Raw genomic sequence first — 26,552 nt, 5'->3', positions numbered from 1 at the left:
AGAGCAGAAACAGTTTGGGGAACTACCAAGAGCTATACAGAAGAGGCAGTGTCTGGGATGCGCAGAGCGCGAGACCCACGGGGAGGATACAGTGCTTGGGTCGGTTCTGATCGCGTAAACCTGCACTTCTCAGCCCTCGCTCCCCGGCGCACAGAGCCCTTGGCCTCACCCGCCGAAGACTCCATTTCCCAGGATGCCAAGGGGCGGGGCCGACCGGAAGGCTCTGTGCCCTCCGCGGGGCATGATGGGGGAGTTGGAGATTTCCATCATGGCGGCTTCCATTTCGGGCTACACCTTCAGCGCTGTGTGTTTCCACAGCGCCAACAGCAACGCCGACCACGTAGGTGCTGGGCCCCCCGCCGCGGCTGCTGGGGCCTCCAGCCTCGGTCTCAGGCCGACGCCTGCGGCCAAGCTGGGATCACTTGCGGCTCGCCCCCCGGGCTGGCCCGGTTAACTGATGACCCGGGAGGCTCCCGCCGCCAGCGAACTCCTGCTGCCCGGGGCTCCTTCGCCCCCGAGATGGGCCCCCTCGCTCGGTGCCTTCCGCCGCCTGGCCGCCCCGGGACGGCAGTCTCCCCTTTGGCAGAGCTTTCCCGGCCGGCCACCGACAGTGTCAGGAGTCGCTTAGTGGAAACCGAGCGCCTGCCCCTCCCTGAGAGTCAGGCTTCTAGACTTGCGAGGGGAGTCTGGGGTCGGGAAGGAGCCGAGAGACCCGGCGTTAGTCTAGGAGCGCAGACACCCAGCCGCGCCCGCTGGTCTGACAGGTTGTTGTGGGCTGCGACGAGGGAAACCGTGGCTGTCACTATTCGTACTTGTTAGATACGATCGTGTGTTTTCTTCTCCTCGATGGAAAATGGAGATGTAACCAGGAGTGTTAGGTGTAGGGTCTCCTTGCCTTGAAGTGGCATGTTCAGTTCCTTGGCGAAGATTCTAAGACCACGGAACTAGTCGCAGTGAAATAGGGAAGTGACAGGCCTACGTATGAATGATCGGAAATGCATTTTTAATGTCACTGGCCTCTGGATGGAAATTCTTTATGAAACTAGATAATTTTTATCTTTAAGTACTTGCCCACCAAATTGAGGGATTGTTTTAAGTGATTTTAGTAGTGAATTATTGAAGTTCATTAAATAAACGTAGTTGGGGGGGCTGTTGTGGTTGTGTGGTCATCACAAAGCAAAATGATACACTGCAGAAGAAGGAACTGGACTTGGTTTCACATCTGCACTCCTTGCTTCCATTAATAAAAACTGATTTCATGGAGAGGTGGTTCCATTAGTAAATTGAATGGCATTAAATTACTGTGCCGTTCCTCGCTTCAGTTTGATAGTAGAGATGAAGGATAGGAGTATACACAACACGGGTTTTTCCAGAGGCAGCTCCTGTCTCTGGACACTAATGCCTTTGATATTGCAGACAGATATTTAATAATGTAATACAGTTCCATGTATAGGTAGTTTGTGGCACTGCTAGTGTCCTGTGGAAGTATTAAATATGGTTTACAATAATGCTTCTTAACCTCTCTAGATCTTGGGGTGCCTAGTAATATCACAGTTTATGTATAAGGCAAAGTTACTGTAAGAATAAGCAACCTGTTGAAAAGTGGATAGTTTTTTTACAAACTGCAGTGAGACGGCCATGTTACTTAGATTGTTATTAATTTATTTCAAGAGATATCTCTTTAATATCTGTGCTATGCCAGGCATGGTACTAGACTTCACAGAAATTTTCACCAGTGACAATAGTTTGCAACTTGTGTCTTCTACGAGGATACCTGCTTATATTAACCTTACCACAATTATATAAGTGGAGTACTTTAAAGTAATTTCAATTTCATATATTTTAAAGTTGAAGAACCAAGAATTTGTTTTTGTAGTATATTCTTGTTTTGCCCTGGTAAGAAATTAGTTTAAAACCACTCATTTCAGTAGAGTTGGAGTTAACAGACTATTTCTGTAAAGGGCCAGACAGTAAATATTTTAGGCTTCATGAGCCATGTGGTCTCTGTAGCAACTACTCAGCTCTGCTGTTGTAGGAGAAAGGAGCCATAGACAATAAGTAAATTAGGTTGACTGTTTCCAATAAAACTTTACTTATGGACACTGAGATTTGAATTTCGTATAATTTTCACATGTCATGAAATATTCCTATTTTCTATTTTTTTTCAACAATTTAAAAGTGTAGAAACTTATTCTAAGCTTGTAAGCCATACAGTAACAGGCGTTAGGCTGGATTTAGCCCACACAGTATAATTTGCCTACTGTTATAAGGTAACAGTGGCTCAGATAATCCAGACCAGTAGATAAATAAGCATTCATGTTATACTCGGCTTTAGAAAGTCTTGATGTCACTGTTGACTTTTTCAAACTGAGGCCTGTGGTAGGATTGCCAGATAAAATATAGGGCACCCAGTTAAATTTGAATTTCAGATAAATAGTAAATAATTTTTTAGTATAAGTATATCGCATTTATTACATAAAAATTATCCATTGTTTATCTGAAATTCAAATTTAACTGCATGTCCTGCATTTTTATTTGCTAGGAATCTGTAGATATGTTCTTAAAGTCTAAAGTTCTGTAGGAATTTTAAATTGTATTTTCCACTTTGATTAAAGAAAAAAGTTTTTAACCTGTTACAAAGACAAAGCTTGTTTTTTGTAATAAGAACTCATAACTGAAAGACTTTCATAGGGTAAAACAAGCTTCTTTAGTCCATGTTTTTCCAGATTAGTAGTCATGGATTCTAGCTCTGAGAGAGGTTTTTTTTGAAAGGGGGGTCTGTATATTACTAAAGTTTGAGAGATGCCTTGTACATGATGATTTGGGATTTTAGGACACTCCACTCACCTAATCCAATACAAAAGCTATACTGAAAAGCATCTGTCTCTCCCTCCTCACCCCCACAGATTCCAACTGGGATTTTTTTTTAATATTTATTTATTTATTTTTGGCTGCGTTGGGACTTTTTGTTGTGGCACGCAGGCGTCTCTCTAGTTGTGGCATGCGGGTTTTCTCTCTCTAGTTGTGGCACATGGTCTCCAGACCTTGTGGGCTCTGTAGTTGCAGCGTGAGCTCTCTAGTTGTGGTGCATGGGCTCAGTAGTTGCAGCACGCGGGCTTTGTTGCCCCGTGGCATGCGGGATCTTAGTTCCCCGACCAGGGATCAAACCCGCGTCCCCTGCATTGGAAGGTGTATTCTCAACCACTGGACCACCAGGGAAGTCCCCTGGGAATGTTTTTAAACTAGGAAACTTCTTTAATTGATTAGAAGGGTCAACCTAGAATGGAAAGGACATTGTTTCATCAAATGTATTCAAGCAGCATTTATTATTATTATTTTTTTTGCTATTTTTTAATTAATTAATTATTTATTTATTTATGGCTGTGTTGGGTCTTCGTTTCTGTGCGAGGGCTTTCTCTAGTTGCGGCAAGCGGGGGCCACTCTTCATTGCGGTGCGCGGGCCTCTCACTATCACGGCCTCTCTTGTTGCGGAGCACAGGCTCCAGATGCGCAGGCTCAGTAGTTGTGGCTCACAGGCCCAGTTGCTCCACGACATGTGGGATCTTCCCAGACCAGGGCTCGAACCCGTGTCTCCTGCATTGGCAGGCAGATTCTCAACCGCTGCACCACCAGGGAAGCCCCAAGCAGCATTTATTGAGCACCTCCTGTGTGCTGGGCACTGTACGAGGTGCTGAGATACATAGTGAACAAGCACAGAGTCCCTGCTCTCGAGCTTATATTTTAGTAGGAGCAGGCATTTGTTAATACATATAAATATGAAATATGGCAGATAGTGAGGAGACTAAGAAGAAAAAGGATGCAGGGTAAAGGGAACAGTGTCTGGCAGACTCTGATTCTGTTCCGCTAGCCAGGGAAGGCCTCTCGGATAAGGCGCTATTTGAGTGAAGAGTGGAATGGAGGGAAGGAGTAAGCCATGTGGATGTCTGGGGAGGGGGAGTCTGGGACAGTCTATTAGTTCACCACTGACAGGGAAGTTATTTTGACATTTAGAGTGTATGTTCTCCAGCTGTGCTTGTGCTGAACAGTACAGCAAGTGCTCAAACAGTAGGTTATATGCTGAGTAATCCAGAATTGATGATGGTGGTATATGTTCTCTAAAGGTGTAAATAAATTTACCTCAGCATTTATTAAAGAAAAACTTTCATGTAATGTTAAATTTATTTGCTGGAATGCTCATTTCCCATGCCAGCCCATACAGGAACAGTTAGGTTGTGCATTGTGTCAACTTCTTTATACTTTTATCATTAGCAATGTTTTTTTTTTTTAATTTATTTTTGGCTGCGTTGGGTCTTCGTTGCTGCACGTGGGCTTTCTCTAGTTGCGGTGAGCGGGGGCTACTCTTCATGGCGGTGCGCGGGCTTCTCATTGCGGTGGCTTCTCTCGTTGCGGAGCACGGGCTCTAGGCGCGCAGGCTTCAGTAGTTGTGGCGCATGGGCTTAGTTGCTCCGCGGCATGTGGGATCCTCCTGGACCAGGGCTCGAACCCGTGTCCCCTGCATGGGCAGGCGGCTTCTTAACCACTGCGCCACCAGGAAAACCCCCATTAGCAATGTTTTTAAAACAATGAAATAAATTACATGCTGTTTCAAGAAAACAACCTTGGAATATTTCTGCTTCCTGAGCTTTTTTAACATTGGTTGTTACACTTAGTAGGATTTAGGTTATGAATTCACTCTCCTTATTTTCACTTCAAAAAAAACAGGGTTTTAGGGGAAGGGATTAAAATAATATTTCATCTTGTCAGGAAATCCTTTTTTCGAACAATCCAGTTAAAAACCAAATCTCAAATTGCTTTAGTCTTACTTGTTGGTTTGTGGGTTAGTAGTTTACATGGCAGACTTATTTGGATTATTGTTAAAGTTATTATAAAAAATAACAATGTCCTCGATTCCTCTTAATTCCAGTAAAAATCATTTTTTTAGCTGCAGCTATTTTCTTCCTTTGCTTTCAGGAAGGATTTTTGCTGGGAGAGGTAAGACAAGAGGAAACCTTTAGCATCAGCGACTCCCAAATCAGCAGCACAGAACTTCTGCAAGTCATTGGTGAGTGAGTTTATCACGGACCTTAGAAATACTCTTCTTGTATACATGCTGCTTGTTTTGTTCTTTGGCCCTTAACTGATTTTAACCTAATAGTAGATTAAAAGAGTACATAGAAAAGCACTAAAGTCACAATGCCAATTATTTGCACTAGTAAATGATGTGAAATGTTTTTATAAGTCAGTGTAAACTCACAGTGTGTAGCTATAAGTTCAGGTAGTCTGTGAAGCCATCCCTGACCCACTGACTGGTCTGACCTATGAATGGCTGTGTGGAATTACACGTGATAGTCTCTTCACAACCACAGTGAATCTCGAGTTTGCACCTCGGGCTGTGCCCATTGTCAACATCACCTCACACTATAATGAAAGCACGTGTCATGCTGGTCCTTCCTGGAGGGATCCGGCAAAGATGTTTACACTTGTTTACAGGAGATATTTGTTAAACCTACACAGCCTTCTGAGGAGTAAGCCAAACAGTCGATTTGGGGGCGATCGCTGGGGCAAACGAAGGAGTATTTGTAGGTTCACCCGCCCTCTTTGGATCAGTCTCCTTTCGATAAAGAAGGATCATAGTCCTTTCAGCTGCACCTCGAGCACTTCACCGAAAAGCATATCCTGATACTCAAAACAGAGCAGGGGTCGTTTTATTCACTTATGCAGCCAACAATTATCGAAGAACGTCCGTGCGAGAGGCATTGTGCCGGGCAATGAGAGGAATGCCCGATGCATCCCTGCCTTCCAGGGCTGTGGGGAGGATAAGACGAGTGTACAGAAATGCCAGAGAGTGCAGGACGAGTGCTGTCAGGAAGGAACAAAGAAAATCTCATAAGTTGGGGGAAAAAAAAAACCACTGCTAGTGGGTTAAATCAGGAAAGACACCATACGGGAGGTAAACTTAGGGGATCCCCTAAATTCAGGGGATCCCAGTGCAGGGAGTGCATGAAACTTACAGGGAGCCTGGCCTGTTTCTGTGTGACTAAAATACAGCCTGTGTGAAGGTGAGGGGTTTGTGGTTTGAAATACTGCTGGGAGGTTGGGTTATGTTGAGGCCAAATCATCACCTTCAGCCTGTTCTCCTAGCCTTCTAGTACCTGGGCTGGGAGGCCGGCTGAAGACTGAGGCGCTTGGGGTTGGAGGGAAGCAAGAGGCAGCTGTTTCCTCAAGAACCAGACTGAAGCCCACTCCCCACAATGCTGACTTGCCGAAAAAATACTTGACGTACTGCTGCCTGGCTGTTCTTTCACTGGCGTTTTATTTTTGTGTTTCGTTTTGCTTAACCCTTTAAAATCCTAAAATAGAGAATTTGGTTTCATTGGCCATCTGTGCAATTACTCATTGTTTGCACTTGGGTTTTCAAAACTAATGTGGTATATGAAGGTTTGCCAGATAGACCTGACAGAAAACCGTGCAAGAAAGAGCTCTCTTGCCTGGCATGACCACAAAAGTAGCATTTCTGATGAATGTTCTGGCTGTTTATTTATCTTTAAAGAAATAGAATGGTAAAGTAACTAAAATTCTCCAGCGTAGTGTACTGTATCTTTGATTCACACACCTTCCGGTTCTTGCAGTAAATACCGGTTTCCATGGTGCTATAGATGTGGAGAAGCACCAACAGAGAGTCACAGTTAATACAGTGCCATGACAACGCTCTTTTGCTGTATAATGTTTAATTTATTAGCTGCATTCAATTCATTGTTTGAAATAGTCACGGATCTCATGAACAGAGTATTTGCTAGTATTATCTTAAATGTATTGTTATCGTTGTAATATTTTTCTTTTAAAAATAAATACATATTAGAAAATGTAAACCAAGGACTCTGGAAAACCTGGATTGAAAGGCAAAACATTAGGTAATGTGCCATGAGAAGTATTCCATACCACTAGTGTGAAGACATTTTCTGGCATAGTTTAACCACCAGAATAAGCTATTTTAAATAAAATAGCTTGACCAGATTTCTTATTTGTTGAAAATGTCTGAATCCACACACAGACACCTTTCCTTGACTCTACACAACAAGGAGGACTTTGTATGGAATATCACATTTTGAACACTTGTTTTGAATACATATTCATTTTTGAAGCTGTGCTCACTCACTTGAAGCGGAGTCGTCCGCTCTCAGTGCCGGGAGTGGTCAGGAGACAGCAACAGAGAGCTCCCGTAGTTAATAAGGTGATGCAGCAGCGGTTACTGGAAAGAACGGAAGGGGGAAGGAGAGGAGCAGTTCAGCTCATCCACCAGCCGGAGAAGCAGTGTCTCTGCTGAGCTAAGCAAGCACCGCAGCACGTCCCGGTGGGGATTTTTACAGAAATGCGGGCAGAGACGCCATGCGTACGTGAAGAGGGGTCCAGCGCATGGATGAGCTCTGGAGGCTTCAGAGACTCTAGAATCCCAGGCGAGGCTGCCCTGCCTCCCCCTGCTTCCAGAAGCCTACCTATCAGCTATCGTGCCCGCCACCTTCATTCCAGTCTGCACCTTACTGTGTTTGAGAGCGTCACCGTGTTTTCTCCACGGAGTGCTTAGTTAGGTATTGCAAAATCTTGTAAGAGAAAGCCTTAACTTCCTTTAGAAAATACCACATGATATCTAGAGCATATCTTCAACAAGCTTCTAATCCACGTTGCAAATCATGAAAGAAGTCTGCTGGGGTGGATTGATGACAGGAATGTATATTCAGAGTTCAGAATTTACTCCAGGGATTTTCTTGAACAAAATAATCTTTCCTTTAAGGTAGAAGAGGTTTTTTTTTTTTTTTTTTTCTTTTCCCTGAACTCTAGTTGACATTTTTACTACAGACATTCCATATTCTAATTACTTTACTAACAGTATCTCTGAAATAACTCGTGGTGGTATACCGTGTCATTTTGGGGGATAAAAGAAGGAAATATTTCCAGATGAGGTTTTCTTATTTGCATCACTATGTCGACAGTTATACTAGGCAAATGAGCTTTTCATTCCTGTGGAAGTACTGGCATCTCTGTCTGTGTTTTGGCAGCACTCACATCAGTACAGAAGCTAATGGGCATAGCCTGGTGTCCTTCAAGGTTGTGGTTTCATTTTAATTGAGTTAAAATTGCAGACTGGAACTCTGGCTCTGGCTTTATAAGCAGCAGGTGATGATTCCCTGTCCAGGAGAATGTTGTTAATAGAATTGAGTGGTTAATTAGTCCCATGGTCTTATAAAGCAACCCAGACCCTAAGCCCCCTGATGAGCTTGAAGAAATTGTTCACTCTGATTAATCACAGCAATCTTTTAAGAAGCCGTTTGGATCTGCCTTATAAATGACTGTTTCCCTTGGTACTGAAAATCTTTGAAAGGGTTAATATACTTTCAGAGTTTCCGCCCTTCCCCTTCAAAACACCTGGCCCAGTTGTCCTGAGTTGTTAGTAGGTTACTGATAGTAAGGTGGTAAGGCCTTCCTTTCCCCAAGCTGTCCTCAACAGCTCTTACCCACCTTGATCAAATGCTTCCAGGCGTTGATTCCTTTTTCCTCTTGGGCTTTGTTTGAATAGGTAAGATTGAATAAGGGCACACAATAGCTGCCTGTTCCTGAATAAAAGCTTTCAGATGTGTGCTCATCACACCTGGACAAATGGACCCAGAACTTTCATTCGCCAGTTTACTTTGTCCCAAGAATGTGTGCCTGGGTTTCAGTGTTAAAAAGACATACTGCCTTCACTAGTGTACACACTATTTGGGAGAGGAAAACTGTCTTTTTATTGTCTGAGATTTTGGTTAAAAATTTTTTTTAAATCCTGAACTGTTTTATAGTTGTCTGTATCTTACATGATTAACTGAGATGTATTTCCTCTTTCTAATTACAGAAATCCATAACCATCAGCCTTGTTCAAAACTTTTTAGGTAAGCCACATCCTTCTTTGTAGCTTTTTGTCCTTATTAAAAAATTAATTGATTGAAAACTAGTGAATTTAGACCTGTATGTGATTATGGCTGTAAAGTTATAACTGAGGGCATCCAAATTCACTTATTTTTTGAGTGCCAGATGTGTATGTGGTACTGTGTTAAGTTAGGAAGAGGAGAAGGGAGACAGTATAAATCCTGGCCTCAGTGGTTTAGAATGGAAGCCTTTATGCCAGCCCCTCTAGCAAGGGCTCTTCAACCAGAGAGAAGGAAGTTAACCAAGGATCGCATATAGATAAAATAATTGGTGTTTTTAAGAGGGATAAAAAGTGTTCAGTGTTCAACTTTAAAATGTAAGGAAAGGGAACATAAAACTTACTTTTTTGTGTTTAATATACACCAGTTGAATATTATTACCAACTAAAGGACAGAAAGAGAAAAAAAGCAGGAGGAGAGATGTTCAGAGGGAGAAAGCAAAGGACAGAGAGACTTATGGAAGGCAAAGGTGAGGGAGAAGGTGGCCAGCATCTCCCACATCCCGGACCTCTGTTCCGCAAACCGCAGTCCAGGCCTCTGTCTGCTTTCTCAGCCCCAAACCCTTCCACCTGATGACAGGTATGATGAGCTCCACTCTGTGTTTCTTAGAACTCCCTGAGGCCCTATTCTTCTACTTTGCCAAGAGCCAGGCCAACACTTCCCTTGCATTGCCGCTCGCACTAGTCCGATTCAGCGTTCTTGGTCAGCACTTCCTTCTTTCACACCTGCCCACCCCTTGAGCCTGGCTGTTCCTGCTGTGTGCTCCCTGCGGCTTTCCCCCTGACCCCGCTCCCATTCTCCGCTGGCCCAAACACCCAGCCCCCTCGGACCCAGGAGCCCACGGGGACTCGCACCATGTTCACCACCCACCTCACCCCACCCCTCCCGTGCACACTTGCCCGTTATTTCAGAGGATTGTTACCTGTGAACTAAGCCTCAAAGTAGCTGAGAACCTCATCTCTCAGATTTACACATAACTGAAAGAGGAGCAGGAAGCAAGACAAGGAACCAGCAGTTCATTTGAAAAGAATCTCAGAGCAAATGAAATGATTCAGGCCCTGGTCCACACGCAGCCTCTGTCTGGGTCAGAATGGGTCCTGTTTGGCCCTGACCGTCTAAAGCTTTGCTAGGTGTGCCCTGCCCTGCCCTTCTGAGGATTTCCTTAAACCACCGTCAGCAAAGTAGTACCAGAACGTAGACTCATAGACTCACAATTTAAATCATAGACTCATAATTCTTAGAACTGAAAGAAATCTTAGAAATCATCTGTCTACTCCAAAATCTTTATTTTGCAAAAAGGAAATGGAGGCCAGGTAGGTTAAAGTGACTTGCCCAAGATCATACAGTGAGAAGCAGAACGGAGCTGGAGCTGGTATCTCCTGACTCCCAGTTCAGTGTTTTTACTATAACTTGAACTCCTTCCTGCATTATAAGGCCTGGGCTTATGGTGGTAGGAGGAGGGGAGGAGGGTGGCATTCCTAAAACCATGACCAGGGGTAGAAAAACCCACACATCATTATGCCTGGACTGCTCATCATGGGATTCAGGTCAGATTGGTCTCGTTTAAGGGTGAGTGCATTCAGTTTGAAGCTGGCCAGACCTCGCTTCAAATCCCAGCTCTTCCATCTACCAGTTCTGTGATTTGGGGCAAGTCATTTAACCTCAGTATCTTTATCTACAAAAATGGGAATAAAACATGTTGACTGGGACTTCCCTGGTGGCACAGTGGTTAAGAATCCGCTTGCCAGTGCAGGGGACACAGGTTCGATCCCTGGTCCGGGAAGATCCCACATGCCACGGAGCAATTAAGCCCGTGTGCCACACCTACTGAGCCTGTGCTCTAGAGCCCGCAGCCACAACTACTGAGCCCGCATGCCACAACTACTGAAGCCCGTGCGCCTAAAGCCCGTGCTCCACAACAAGAGAAGCCACCGCAAGGAGAAGCCCACACACCACAATGAAGAGTAGCCCCCGTTTGCCACAACTAGAGAAAGCCCGCGCACAGCAACGAAGACCCAACGCAGCCAAAAATAATAAATAAATAAATTAATTAATTAATGTTTTAAAAAAAACAAAAAACATGTTGACTTGTTGGGCTGAACTAGTACTTACCTCCCAGCATTGAGGCAAGAATGAAATGAATTAACACGAGGAAGCATGCAGCTGAGTGTCTTATTAAGGATTCAGCAAATACTCATTTCCTTTCTTCATTTCTCAGAAAATGAGCTGCTATGTTCTTTTTTTTCCCATAGGTAATTGATACTTAGAAACAAGGAAAAGATGTCACAGCCATTTGAAACCATACATTTTATAATTACTTGCTATCAGCTCCTCCCACTTATGGAAGTAATACCCTTTGAATGTAGCAGTCTCTTGAGTAGTCTTTGCAAAAGATACTTCATATCAGTAAAGCATTTAGATTGTTTTCTCTTTATATACCTATTGCAGACAAGCAATTGTATCTTTATTACCAACTTTTAGGGTTAAATGACCCATAGACACATGTTACTAAGCATATTCGTGTCAAAATACTATGTGATTTTAATAAAATATTTTTTCTCTTAAAAAAAAAAACAGTTTTTATGACTATGCAAGCAAAGTTAATGAAGAGAGCTTGGACAGGATTCTTAAAGATCGGAGAAAGGTATGTTCTATTTGTCACCCAGTCTGATTTGGAAATCAATCCTTATCACCCAAACTTAAAACCAGAAATGAATGTAAAATGAAACAATGAGATTTGATGTTAATATATAAGAATTCTGTTGAGTAGATTTTAAAGGTAAATTGCAAATGTGACATGATGTTTACAGTATATCGATAGAACAAAATTTGGATATTTAGAGTGATTCCATTATGCAAAAGTCAGAAGAAAAAATAGAACATGAACTATAATCTAGAAAGTTGACAACAGTTGAGTTGATTCTGGGTGGTTCTATCTTCCTATTATGTAATTTAAAAAATAATTTTGCCAACATTTAATACACATACATTAATTTTATAATGAGGGAAAATATTTTTTAAAAATACAAATTGCAGTCAAACATCTTTAGATATGTTACTCCTTCAAGTTCAATTAACAGTGAACATAGATGTTTTTCCAAAAGGTCATGTGTTTATTATTTCTGTCAGCATATGCATATGATGTTCTGAGTGTGTATGCATGGTAAGCAAGTCTGAACAGAACTGAAAACGGACCAAAGCTTTATTGCTGCAGCACTGTCTGATGGTCTCATTTATAATTTACTGTACCATGTATGGCGTTTACTTTTTTACCTTGGTATATTAATTCCAGAAAAATAGATTGGTCACTAAACCATCACTTGAGGGAAAAAAGTACCAATGAAAGTTTTCAACTTATCAAACAGAAAACAAAATGCCTTTGTTTAGAAGCATGTATTATTTAAAAAAAAAAAAAAGGCTTTAAAAAGATTACCTGTGCATAAAAATAATCAGTGTGGGATTCCTAAGGTGTCTGAAGAAGGGCGTCAGAAATAACAGTGCAGTAAGAGTAGATCAACAGCCTTTCCAATGTACGGACTCTCTCAGTACCACTGTCGGATGTACAGGCAGAAAGAAAAGCAGGTAGGATCACAGGAAAAATGTGAAGTGTGGGGGATAGGCCTGAAAAAAGGGCAGTGGTTTTGAGGGTGATAACAAACTCAGGAAGCGCTCGGTGTTAGCAGAGAGTCTAACACAGTCACCTGCCCAAGCGGGAAAGTGGGTCAGAGCAGCCACAGACATCACGGTCCAGCTCCCCCATTTTCAGTGACTTGCCTGAAGCATCTCTGGGATCTCTTAGCAGTCCATATTCATCCCCCAGCCACCACCTCACTTCCTCATTCCATTTATTTTCGTATTTTAGATAACGAAGCTTTATTATACTTTCTAAAACTAAAATTTATTCCCTGAAAATGCCTATCGAAGCACAGTTGCCTAGAGCACTCACTTTATATTAAATTACCAGGAAATTTTTTTTAATAGATGAAAAAAATTTAAACTGAAAAAATTGAATAAAGAATATGAACAGGAAATTCACAAAAGAAAAAAAGAAATCCACAAATGTCCAAGAAGTAATGGGAAAGATGTTCATTCTCAATTAGGAAATGCAGATTGAAACAGGTAATACCGGTTTTTTGTCCATCCGGTTGGCAAAAGTATAAAAGGATTGCTAATATCCAGTGTTGGCAAGGTTGTGGGAAATGGGGAAGCTGTAGTTGGTGGGAATGTAAGTTGATACAGACATTTAGGGGGAGAGTTTTGCAATAACAGAATTTTAAATATGGAGTTCCACCTCTAGGAATCTGGCCCGAGTAAAGAAAAGCATCTAGGCACAAAAGTATGAAAAGCTGGCGTTACTGAACACTTTAGCTCTGTGCCAGGCAGTATTCTAAGCACTTTCCAGGTACTGACACATTTAACCCTTGTAGCAGCGCTGTGAGGCTGTTGTCATCACCCCCATTTTATAGTTGAGACAACTAAAGATGAATAACTTGCTTAAGGTTGCGAGCAGGAAATGTTGGCGCCAAGGTTTAAACGCAGCAGTCTGGCCTTTTAATCCAGCATACGAAGATGTTTGTTGTATTTTTGCTTAATAGTGAGAATTTTGAAAGCAATCTAAGTGTCCACCAGGAGGAATGGTTAAGTAAATTATGTTAGTACCTCCATGCTATGGGATATGAAGCAGCCATTAAAAAGAATGAGGGAGGTTCTCATGAATGACATAGAAAGATCTCGAAGTTAAATGAAATAATTTGAGCCTATTTTTTATAAAAACAAAAGTTTGAATGTTTAAACGTACAGAGAAAGATCTGGAAGGAAGCCAACCAAACCTAAAAGTGGTTACTTTGAGAAAGGGAGCAGAGACGCTGCTGAGGAAGGGAGACTTTATGTGATAAGGTTTTTTTAATTGTATTTTACATTGAAAATAAATTGAAAAAAAGAAAGGAGCTCTACCATGTAGTTTTTTCAGTAGCAAATAGGGACACATTTCCAAATTAATTTGGGGATTTTAAAATTGGATTTGCTAATTTACTATGCTGTTTTGTATTCTGGTTGTGTATTAAAATATAATCATGTTGTATTTTAAAATAAATAAATGAATGAATGAATGAATGAATGGATTTGCTGTTTTGAGACACAGAAGACCAATCATAGGTTGTTAACCGGAGTTAACTTCGCTTTTCCTTTGCAATTAAAGACAGGAATTTGTTGCTTCAATTTACTTGGAAATTATGTTTTATTTTCCATGGAATTTGTTAAAGGCAGGGACCGTATTTTATGTTCATTGTATTTCCTATGGCACCTTATACATAATATAAACTCTTTAAGGATTTTTTTCAAAAATCCAAATTTCTAGCCCCAAAACAAAGATGATACATAATATTTAGACTGAAAATCTTTATAGTTGACTCTAGTTTGGTTTTTTTTTCCTCCACAAATGGTACAAAGTTATATCTTCACCTCAAAAGGGTTACAGTAGTACTTACAAAGGTACATTTAAAAGTTAGGCTTAAAAATACATACGTACTTTAAACAGTATCTGACATACAAAAAATATTTTTAGCTAATATCGACTCTTCAAGAAAGTGCTGATGGAACTGTTTCAAAAACTGACTGTTTGCGAGGCAGGCTTCAAACCTAATGTTTAATTGAAAAACGCTGGGAGTTCCCTGGTGATCCAGTGGTTGGGACTCTGTGCTCTCACTGCCGAGGGCCCTGAAGGCCCGGCCGGGTTCAATCCCTGGTTGGGGAACTAAAATCCCACAAGTTGTGCAGGGAGGCCAAATAAAAAAAAAAAAGGAAGGAAGAAAAATCCTAAGAATTGGACGCAAGTTCAGTAAGTTGAACTCATATAAAATAAGTACATAATAATTTTAAAAGTTCCCTAATGGGTCCTAAAATTACCCATTAGAAAACACAAACTAATAAAGATTTTTGTCACAATAGCAATTAATGTATAAAATACATAGAAATATGTTTACTAAAAAAAGTGTGCCTCTAAATATAGAAACTCCACAACATTGCTAAAACATTTAAAAAAAAAAAAAAAGGGTTGGGTTTAAGATAGAGGCTAATATTTTTGGTATGCAAAATCCCCCAATAGGTGCAGCAAGGTTGCATTGGTGTGCTCAGTTACTGCTCTGGCAGAATCCATATTGTGTTTGCAAAGTTTCGACCAGCCTCAGGTTTTGGGCTCAGGCCAAAAAAGCAAGTGAGAGGAGGATTTCTGCCTTCTTGAAAGCACCTGCTCCGAAACAGATAATGATAAACATAACTGTCGTCTTAATATCATCGTAAGGCCAAAAAGAACAGAACTTAAAGATGACAAATGTGCCCAGTATTGGAGATAATTGCTTTGGATCCAGAAGATGTAAGTGAATGTCTAGCACAGAGAGTAGAGAGGACAGTCTTTGTGAAATATTGTCTGAAACTTTAGCAGAGATAAGGTTTTAGTGAAAGATATTCATAATTTTTTATCGTGGCCCAAACATAGTGTGCTCTTCCACATCAGTGACCTCGTTTCTCAATAGCATTGCAACCAGCTTGTTAGCTCTAAAAGGTAGAACTGTAGACGTCGCCAATCTGAATTATTTTGGCATGTCATCTTTCATTGATCAGGATGAAGGGAGTTATCTTTTAAGCAAATATCAAATGAGTAAGTTGATATCCAAAATAAATTTATAAGCCTTCCCGCTTCTCTGAAAATACAAATGGAATAGAACAATTACAGTCAGTATAAGTGAAAAGCGTTAGTACCCATCCAGTAGCCACTTGCAAGATTCTTTAGTCAGCGAGTATTTCATGAGAAGAATCCATGTGCTGAGCACTGCTTAGGCCTCTGCAGGAATGCAGGGGTGTGTGAGATGCACCCAAGTCCTGCAGGGGAGCTAATCCTACATTAAATACAGAGTGCCGAGACTCAGAGTGAAATGTGCCATGTTCTTTGGCGTTAGCTCTAGCCAGTTGATAATTTTTCTTGCCCACTTTTTTTTTTTTAAGGAAAACTACTTTTCACTCTTTTATGAGCAACATTGTGTGAATAATGTGGAATTTTAAAGTTAGTGTAGTACAGTGGAAAAAGACAGGCAGAGAGGTTCCAAATCTTGGCTGTCACTCATTAGCTCTGTGACTTTGGACAAAACATCCCTTTTATAAGATTTGCACTGTCAGAAGTGTTTGGGTTTTCTTTATATTTAAAGAATATCAGAATTAATTGCTTTAATATAATTGGAATTATGCTTTATTTTCAGTAGTACTCCTTAAGGGCAGGAACTGTTTCTTTGCTGCCTGTAGTTCCTTGCATGTGATACAAACTCAGTGCAGAAAACTTTAGTCACCTCCCAGGGTTGTTGTGATACTTAGTGAAAATATTTGTAACATAGCTAGCTGGAGGTCTGGCACGTGGGCTCAGTAAAGGTTAGTTGACTTCCTTCATTTGTGAAAGTGCCAAAACATAATCTAAATTTACTGTTAGTTTTAATATGACACTAACAATTTTAAATTACTTTGATTTCTCAAAACAGGATTTTCACTCAAAGAGTTTGTTTTTTAAAAAGAAGCTTATGAAGATTATTCTTCTTATAAAGAATTAACTTAATTGTCTCTACAACAGAGATTTTCAAACTCTTAGTATGCATAAGAAAAAACTTAAGAACTTATCTTAAATTCAGGTTCCTGGCTCTACCCTTAGAGGTTGTGATTCTTCAGGTTTTGGTGGGGCCCAGGAGCATTTTAAGGAGCTGCCAGAGGTCTCTTAGGCCATCTGTCTCCCAGATGTCCAGCAGATCACATTATGAAAAATATTCTTCCAAAGAGCCTATAAGTTTAATTCACTTACCAATTTAAGTTACGGTATAGTCAGAACTGACAAAGCTAAACTTTTTTAATTGTTGTATTGAGGTATAATTGACATGTAATAAACTGTGTATATTTAGAGCATATACTTTGATAAGTTTTGATATATGTATACATGCATGAAACCATTATCGAAATAAGATAATGAACATACCTATCACTGCAAAAGTCTCCTCATGCCCTTTTCTGATCCCTCCTTCTCACCCCTCCCAGGTCACCCACTGATCTGCTTTATGTCACTATAGATTACTTTTTATTTTCTAGAATTTTATATGAAATAGAATCCTATAGCATATGCTATTATTATTATTATTATTATTTTTTGGTCTGGCTTCTTTCACTCAGCATAATTATTTTGGAATTCATCTGTGTTGTATTTGTTGGTAGTTTGTTCCTTTTTGTTACTGAGTAGGATTCCAGTGTGTGGATACACCACAGTTTATTTATCCATTCACCTGTTGATGGACAATTAGGTTGTTTTCAGTTTTGAGCTATTGCACATAAATCTGCTATGAACATTTGTGTACAAGCGTTTGTGTGGATGCATTCAGAATTAAATTTGTAAGATTTCATGCAACTTTTAACACTTTTTTTCTTCTGTTTTTGTTGCAGAAAGTTATTGGGTGGTACAGATTCCGGCGAAACACACAGCAGCAGATGTCGTACAGAGAGCAGGTTATTCATAAGCAGCTCACCCGCATCCTTGGGGTGCCTGACCTCGTCTTCCTTCTCTTCAGCTTCATCTCCACCGCCAACAATTCCACTCATGCTTTAGAATACGTTCTCTTTAGACCAAATCGAAGGTAAATAAAGCGTTCCCACCAGCCTCGCATAAATAGGAAAGATGTTGATACAAGTAATTGAGATTTATGACTTTGAAAATATGCATTTTATAGCATCTTTAAAGAAAAGTGTTTATAACTCTCCTTTAGCTAGTTTTCTCTGTGGTTAAAGAAGATATTTTCCTGTCAGTTAGTTATATAAATTAAAATTGTTTTTGAATCAAGAAGCATTAGCAAGACATTAATTATGCATCAATTCTTAAAGGAATAAACAGCTGGAAATCATCATTTGCTTCTCCATAATCCATTATGTAGAAATACAGTTTTATTGCACTGTAAGTCTGATTGTAATTTTAAAACATAAGATTTCAAAGACAAAATTGTAAAATTGATCCACCTACTGGTTAATGAGGGTTCTGCATTGTGAACTTGCTAAAGCAAAAAAAAAAAAAAAAATCATACCATGGTGTCTGTCTGTAAACAACAGAAAGGGTTCCCTCCAGAATTTCACTTGTAGTAGAATAAATTAAATCAATATCAGTGAAAATAATTATTAATTGTTAAATAGCCATTTGCAAGATTTCATTAATTAATCAGTAGGTTCTTGAGCACTTAAAACCTCCTCAGCACTCTGTCAGTTGCTGCGGAGATGCAAAAGATGTATAAGACATCACCTCAGCCCTTGAGTAGTTTACAATTGAGTGTCTACTTTAAGGGAAGGGAAAAAATTGCTAATTCACATAACCCTAGGTTGTCTGTGGAAGTAGGTTCTCTGTGAGACCTTCATTTAGTTCCCAGTGCAGAGACTCAGGCTCCTATTGGCAGGACCCATTCTTCAAGTAGAGCAGTGCTTTCAACATGATCTCTCTCAATCTTCCCTGCAGGTATAATCAAAGGCTATCCCTTGCTATTCCCAATCTAGGCAACACTAGTCAGCAAGAGTATAAAGTGTCTTCAGTGCCAAATACTTCTCAGAGTTATGCCAAAGTTATTAAAGAACATGGGTAAGTCGAAAGGTAAAATGAATGTTTTTTCCTTTTTTTTGTTAACAATATGTTTATGGGGACTTCCCTGGAGGTCCAGTGGTAAAGAATCCGCCTTCCAATGCAGGGAACGCGGGTTCAATCCCTGGTTGGGGAACAAAGATTCCACTTGCCGCAGGGCAACTAAGCCTGCGCGCCACAACTGCTAGACCCGCGTGCCGCAAACTACAGAGCCCACGCGCTCTGGAGCGCACGCGCCACAACTAGAGAGAAGCCCGCGCACCGCAACAAAGAGTCCGCAATGAAAGATCCCACATGCCACAACGAAGATCCCTGGTGCCACAACGAAGATCCCTGGTGCCGCAACAAAGACCTGATGCAGCTAAATAAATAAATAAATAAATAAAAATTTTAAAAAAACCCAGAAACCCAATATGTTTATGGAGAAGTGTGACATCATTTGATATGGTTAACATTGAAAACTCCAGTAAGGTAATTCTCTAGACCACCACTACTGTATATCAAAATCTTATGCTTATTGAAAAGATAGTTTACTTTTATCAATATTTATTTTTTTAATCATTTGCCACGATTTTTTTTTGCAACCGATACAAAAGTTTGGATAGAGTATGTGTATTTCTGAGGTTCTGAAAGCTAACTGTGGTCACTGAAAAATATATAGAGTGATCTAGGAAAAAATAACACTATTATTTTTCAGTTGTCTTGGTAACATGGATTCTCTTTTCTTTCTCTTCTGTAATTCTAGGGGTATGGGCATTATTGCTGAAACATTGTCACTGTGGACTTGTAGCATTTAAGTTATAGATAAAGGTAGAAATGATGGGCAAGTGCCTTCTAGTTCACGGCAGTTCTAATCACTTGGTGAATCTTTTTTCTGTTTGTCTTCTAGTACTGACTTTTTTGACAAGGATGGAGTAATGAAAGACATCAGGGCGATTTATCAGGTTTATAATGCACTTCAGGAGAAAGTGCAGGTAACTGATTTATTTACTATATTCATCTTATTTATATTGCCCAAATCTTTTAATTCTACTTTAATTTTTAATAATCTCCCAACTGACAAATGAGTTGTGGTCCAAAAATCAGAATGTGCTCTCCCAAAGTGATATAAGATGTATGGAGTAGTTGCTCATGTCAGTCTACGAAAGCTGGTCTCACTCATTATGTGCCTTCAGTGGAAACTCTGAAGTACAGAATTAATATCACTCTTTTAAATACTCATGACCTCTTTAATGACAGCTTTTTTCCTGGGGAAATGTATTCTAAATTTAAAGAAGTATTGCTAAGAACACAGCTGTCCCATCACTTGTACCGTACGTGGAGACTCACCCAAAGGCACCCGTAACTCAGGGCAGCTCTGCTTCCTAATTCTAGTTCACTCCCTCCGCCCGCGGCTGCCTCCACTGAGTGGGAAGACGCAGTGGAGCCTGTTCATTCCTAGGCAATCAGGCAGCAAATATTTATGGAAACATCTCCTGCAAGCCAGATCCTGAGCTAGGTGCTAACAGTACTTTCCCACGTTCTTTTCATCATCCCCAAAGTGTTCTTAGGAGTAATTTGTTCTAAAACCCTAAGAACAAAAGAGCCTTTGAGGACAAGGAGAGTGGTAGGGCTGAAGAAGCTGTCCCGGGCCTGGAGAAAGCCTAGCTTTGAGGAGGAAGGCCCCGAGGAATAGAGGAATGAAGGCAGCTGCTGAAAAAGAGGAAAGCAGACTGAGTTCAGCCTGGGGCAAAGAAGAACACATGCAACGGGCAGTTTCCAGTGTCAGTTCTCCAAATTCGGGTCACGGTTACCCATAGCAGCACAGGGAACTTAATACAGCCTCACTCACTGGTGACCGGCCCACTTTCGGCAGTTTCTGGTATTTCTGCTATGGAAGGAACATGCGGTGAAAAACAGCTTTTTGTCCTGAATTCATGACCATGCTCTTTTCAGACTGTCAGCACTGTCTAATGGACTTCAAAATGGCTGTTATACATTTCATTGACTATTGATTAAGGCCTGCCCTGCAAACACCAGTATCACGTCCAGTGCCCTGATAGGAGTGGTTACATTACAATGATATGGTCTCAAGTAGTTACCTTTTATTAAATCTTGACTTTGAAACTTATTTTCTTTTTCAACTTTCCCTAATTATAAATAGTTTCTGTTAAATAAATCTGTGTGTCATCTGATATTTGATTGTTGATTATAAATAAGAGTTGAAAGTATCTCATTCCTGTCTTTTGTTCATCCTTGTATGCCAGACTGGTATCAGAAATTCCCTTTTCATATCAATAAAGATGAGTAAGCAAGGGAAAAGATGAACTCTTTCTCTTCTTACCCTTCTTTTTCAAGAATGTATAAGCTAAATAGCATAATCATCTTAACATAATTAAGAAAGCAGTTCAGTGAATAACAACAGTATTGGTCTCTGGGACCTTCATGATTTTGTTCTACCTTAGGTGTCTGCTTTTTAACTTGATAAAGTGCCTGGACTCTTCCCAGGGTTATAATCGATGCTGTCTTTATGAAATGCCTCGTGCTTGGATTTGAAACTAATTGTTCTTGTTGTCATTTTTCCCTCAGGCAGTGTGTGCAGACGTAGAAAAAAGTGAGCGAATTGTTGAATCTTGTCAGGCAGAAGTGAACAAATTAAGAAGACAAATCACTCAGAGGAAGAATGAAAAGGAACAAGAAAGAAGTGAGCTTCCTATTAATTTTACCATTCAGTATCAGGGAAATGTCTGGTTTTAAACATCAAATTACATAATAAATAACATGCATTCTTCTACACTCATCAAGCTCCAAGTTAGGCTGCTTGGAAGAGGGCATTCACTTGTCTTTAGACTTTTCCAGAAGGGAAGTACTGTTTTTCATGGTGTCCCTCTCAAGTCTCTGAAACTGGAAGAAAAAGAAGACCAAAGGTAGAAAGGCTGAAGCAAGTTAGAATAAATCCTGAGAAGTGATATGATCTATGTACAGTGGATGTGATGTTTCTTACTAAGTTAACTGTGACATGCCTTGCACATAGGGACTGTGTCCTGTGTTCATTGGAACCTCATAAAAGAGCTACCTAAAATTCTTTTAACTTTACATTTGCTTCATGGGCAGGGTCTCAACAAAGACTTTAAATGTCTGGTTTTTGATAGCAGTGGATGACTGGATACCATTAAGCTAAGGAACCAGCTGGTTGAATGAGAATTAGGCCCAAGCATCTATTAATTCCAGCATGCTAACAAACATATTTGCTAGAATGCCACCAGATTTTTTTTAAATTAATTAATTAATTAATTTTTTAATTTATGGTTGTGTTGGGTCTTCGTTTCTGTGGGAGGGCTTTTCTCTAGTTGCGGCAAGTGGGGGCCGCTCCTCATCGTGGTGCACGGGCCTCTCATTATCGTGGCCTCTCTTGTTGCGGAGCACAGGCTCCAGACACGCAGGCTCAGTAATTGTGGCTCACGGGCCCAGCTGCTCCGCGGCATGTGGGATCCTCCCAGACCAGGGCCTGAACCCGTGTCCCCTGCATTGGCAGGCAGATTCTCAACCACTGCGCCACCGGGGAAGCCCTTAATTTATTTTTTTATTGAAGTATAGTTGATTTGTAATGTAGTGTTAGTTTCAGGTGTACAGCAGAATGATTCAGTTATACATATATATATATATCTATTCTTTTTCAGATTCTTTTCTGTTATAGGTTTTATTACAAGACATTGAATATAGTTCACTGTGCTATACAGTAGGACCTTGTTGTTTATCTATCTTGTATATAGTAACGTGTATCTGTTAATCCTAAACTCCTAATTTATCCCCCCACCCACCCTTTGCCCCTTTGGTAACCACAAGTTTGCTTTCTATGACTGTGAGTCTATTTCTGTTTTGTAAATAAGTTCATTTGTATCATTTTTTTAGATTCCACATATAAGTGATAACATGATATTTGTCTCTCTTTGTCTGACTTACTTCACTTAGCATGATAATCTCTAGACCAATCCATGTTGCTGCAAATGGCATTATTTCATTCTTTTCTATGAATGCCCCCAGATTTAACATTTGTAAGTAAAATCTATAAAATGTATGGCAAATAATATCAAATGTAAAAGAGATAAGGGTATAACTAGCCTTTTCTAATTTAATAAGAATATTTATAAACAAATTAAAATATAATTTATATTTCCAGATAAATGATGTCTGATTCATTTCTACTGTTACATTATTCTAGAAATAATCAGAAATGCAGACAGGGATTTCTGCACAAGAGTGTTAATCACAACTTTATAATTCCAAAATCTTGGAAACAACCTGTTACAGTAATTGAATAAACAACAGTAGAATAGTTGAATACATTTTGGTATATCTATATAATGGAATATTGTACAGCCATTGAAGCAAATTTTTAATGACATAAGATAATATATAATCTTATATGAAAATGCTAGGATATAAAGTATAAACATATTATCTCAGCTCTATTTAAAATACATGTATACAGGGACTTCCCTGGCGGTCCAGTGGTTAAGACTTTGTGCTTCCACTGCAGGGGGTGCGGGTTCGATCCCTGGTGAGGAAACTAAGATCCCACATGTGGCAAACAAATAAATAGATAAACAAACAAACAGACATGTACACACAAACACACAAAGCTGGATAATAAAACTAGAATTCAGAAAAGTTGGGGTGACTGACATCTAAAGTTTCTGCCTTTTAACCCCAAATCTTGTGCTGTTTTCACCAAAATTTTAACAGTGTTATCTGGATGATAGAATTGTGGGTGATTTTTTGTTGTTCTTTTCTAAATTTTGTACGAATCATTTTTATAATATTTTTAAAATGTACTTAAAAACAATTTAAAGGCCACAGGCTCATAGATGTAGGCCTGTTTCAGTTTTACCACCATAAAAATGCAGTAAAATTATGGCCTATTACGTAGAAAACTGGGCACCTAACCCAGGGCTTTGAACTTTTAAGGAGAAAGAGATGTTTAAGAGTATTATGACAAGTTGTTTTCAAGAAGTATTTTTTTTTAGGTTTTATTTATTTATTTATTTATTTATGGCTGTGTTGGGTCCTCGTTTCTGTGTGAGGGCTTTCTCTAGTTGTGGCAAGTGGGGGCCACTCTTCATCGCGGTGCGCGGGACTCTCACTATCGCAGCCTCTCTTGTTGCGGAGCACAGGCTCCAGACGCGCAGGCTCAGTAATTGTGGCTCACGGGCCCAGTTGCTCCGCGGCATGTGGGATCTTCCCAGACCAGGGCTCGAACCCGTGTCCCCTGCATTGGCAGGCAGATTCTCAACCACTGCGCCACCAGGGAAGCCCCAAGAAGTATTTTTTTTGATGTGAGGCCTGTTAAGGAAAAATTCACGTTCAGATGACTGCCGAGGATGGTGAGGACTGTTGATTTTATCCTCTGTCCCCACAGTCTCTGAGCACAGTAAGCAACAGGTGAGGGAAACAGCACCAGATCTGGAGTTAAGAGACCTGTGTTATGAGTATCAGGGCCCCACTTCTAGCTGTTCTCTTAGTGAAGTCACTTAACCTTTCAGAGATCCGGTTCTTTGCCTGTATAATGGAAACAATAACATTAGTGATGACAGTAGTACTTCAGAGAGCTGTTTGGAAGCTTAAATGATTTAATGTATAGAAAACTCTTTTGTAAATTGTGAAATACTATGCAAATGTAAAATAATTCATAGTAATAATAAATTTCACTTCTTTGTTGCTATTTTCCAGAACAGTCAGGTTGAACGTTTAACGTATTGAAATGCAAAGCTGTGAAAATACAGAGTGTTACAGTTTTCTTCCCCTTTTCATCCAGGATTGCAACAGGCAATGATAAGCAGACAGATGTCATCTGAAAGTCTGGACCCCACGTTCAGCCCTCGGATGCCCTATCCTGGGTTTGCAGCTGAAGGTAGAAGTGCACTTGGAGACGCAGAGGCCTCGGATCCTCCTCCCCCTTATTCTGATATTCACCCAAATAATCAAGAAAGTACTCTGAGCCATTCTCGCATGGAAACTAGCGTCTTTATGCCTCGACCTCAAGCCGTGGGGTCCTCCAATTATGCCTCCACTAGTGCTGGACTGAAATATCCTGGAAGTGGGGCAGATCCTCCTCCTCCCCAAGGAGCAGCTGGAGACAGTGCTGAGGAATCAGACGACAGTGATTATGAAAATCTGATTGACCCTACAGAGCACTCTAATAGCGAATACTCACATTCGAGGGATTCTCGACCCATGATGCATCCCGACGGGGGCTCCAGGAACACTCCGACCTCCCCAATTTAACTAAACGAAAGAAACTCTCCACTTAGCAGTGTTAATTGCTTATTGAGAGAGTTTTTTGAGGACTTAATCTGGGGAGAGAACTTCTTTCTCAGACCGCTGGACTCCCCAGGGCAAGCGCTTTTGGGCACAGAACTTGTAAGAGCCTCACGTCCACGGGTCCTCGCCTGCGGACTCAGTGTGCAGGTTTCACGACAGAACCATTAAGATAATCAAATTGTCCTAATTCTGGTGCGATTCATGGATGTACTGGTAAATATAGGCAAAGAGAAACTTAGCAACGTAGTTTCTGTTCTTTAAAATAAATTGGAAATTAGAGACTAAGCACAATTAGTCTGTAAATGTTCTATAAATCAAAACCTTACCTCTTGCACTATCATGCCTTGAAATTTACTTTTTCAAAGGGAAACTAGTTTAGCAGCAGCCTTCAAAGAACCTTCTTTCTATGATGAGCCAAATTCATCTCTGCCAGAAAAGAAATTTTGATAATTCCAAGAAGCCTGATTGGAACAAATCAGATGTGTACCTTCTTTTGTCTGCATGACTTTGTGAGATCAAAAGAGAGGGCTTTGTTTCAACTTTTTTCTACTAGCCTGATATGTATTGTCACTTAAAATGGTTGCCTTTAAAAAAAAAATGTAGAAATACTAATTACCAGTAAGTAATCATCCAAATAAGTATGACATGAAATAAATTACTTATTTTTCTTTTGGGGAATTACAGTGACTGCTATGTTGCACTAGCCACATTTATGGTCTCTGTTCTAGAGTCTTAAATGAAGGACACACAGCAGTATAACAGAAGGGAGTTATGTTCCAGACCTGAGTTTTATGATGAACAGATTCCAGACACAGTGGATTTAGCCAAGTTCATACGTAAGGAAGATAACTCGTTTAGATCTTCTGATAAATCCTAGTGTTAGTTTTATTTGTGGAAGAAAGACATTTAATAAACTGTTTGGGAATCTCGATTATTGAATAAAGATTCATTTTCAGTCTGAATAACCGTACTTTTTTGAGTTGCCATTTGGAAGATAGCTGTGGAATGTGTAGAGACTTTCCGTTGGGATGCACTTACATTTTTATTTAATTACTGCTTGTTTTCTAGTTTTAGGCCCAGAATGTGTGAAACCACTAAAGACATTCATGAGAATGATAGGCTTCTGGTTTGGAAATGACAAGGCCCCCTCCCCCCCATTTATGGTGGGGTCAGCCCGTGAAGCTAAAGCCATGGATAAAAACTGCCTTTCCTTTGGACTAGTTAAAACCTGTCAGAATAAGGAAGTTGTTAAAGAGGCTTAAGCTCCAGGTTCTGAAAAAGCAGTTTCATTTTGTAGGAGAGAAGTTTACTCTAGTCTGACTGGAAATGAAATGCTAAAACTGCCATTCTTCAGATATCTACTGTATGGGGTCTGTATCTTCCTACTCTCCGGTTTTGTTGGCCTTATACCACTGCCATTTGATCTGAAATGTTGCAGACCACTTTATCTGCAAATGTGTTCCAGTGTTTATCAGCTACCTTCTAGCGGCTTCAGCACCAGTGTGAATTTAATTTTTTTTTTTTTTAAGTGCCATCACCATCTCTGTTCAGATTTTGACATTCAGGAAAATATTTTTATTTTTATGCCATTCCGAAACCTACAATGTATATCTGACAAAGCAGTTAAATGTGACAATAAAAACTTATTTAATCGT

At 40.2% G+C, this 26,552-nt stretch overlaps 1 protein-coding gene across 1 annotated transcript; it reads left to right on the top strand.

Annotated features, from left to right (window-relative positions):
- Positions 1–241: 241 nt before the first annotated feature.
- On the top strand, positions 242–26,552 carry ABRAXAS2 (abraxas 2, BRISC complex subunit). Its single transcript, XM_059899324.1, has 9 exons — positions 242–340; positions 4,972–5,062; positions 8,885–8,921; positions 11,535–11,601; positions 17,424–17,614; positions 18,478–18,597; positions 19,487–19,571; positions 21,166–21,280; positions 24,392–26,552. The coding sequence occupies exons 1-9, from the start codon at positions 242–244 to the stop codon at positions 24,859–24,861; spliced, it is 1,275 nt and encodes a 424-aa protein (XP_059755307.1). The 3' UTR covers positions 24,862–26,552.

This window comes from Balaenoptera ricei, chromosome 16 (assembly GCF_028023285.1).
Source record: "Balaenoptera ricei isolate mBalRic1 chromosome 16, mBalRic1.hap2, whole genome shotgun sequence".
Classification (NCBI taxonomy): domain Eukaryota; kingdom Metazoa; phylum Chordata; class Mammalia; order Artiodactyla; family Balaenopteridae; genus Balaenoptera; species Balaenoptera ricei.
Note: the sequence above shows the minus strand (reverse complement) of the source record. Positions and strands in the feature narration are given on the sequence as shown.

What these genes read in the sequence shown, in the direction of transcription:
- ABRAXAS2 (XM_059899324.1), top strand. Translation starts at nt 242, where the DNA reads ATGATGGGGGAGTTGGAGATTTCCATCATGGCGGCTTCCATTTCGGGC. An exon ending in AGAACTTCTGCAAGTCATTG is followed by an intron (nt 5,063 to 8,884) that starts GTGAGTGAGTTT and finishes TTCTAATTACAG; the next exon opens with AAATCCATAACCATCAGCCT. An exon ending in AAAGTTATTAAAGAACATGG is followed by an intron (nt 18,598 to 19,486) that starts GTAAGTCGAAAG and finishes TTTGTCTTCTAG; the next exon opens with TACTGACTTTTTTGACAAGG.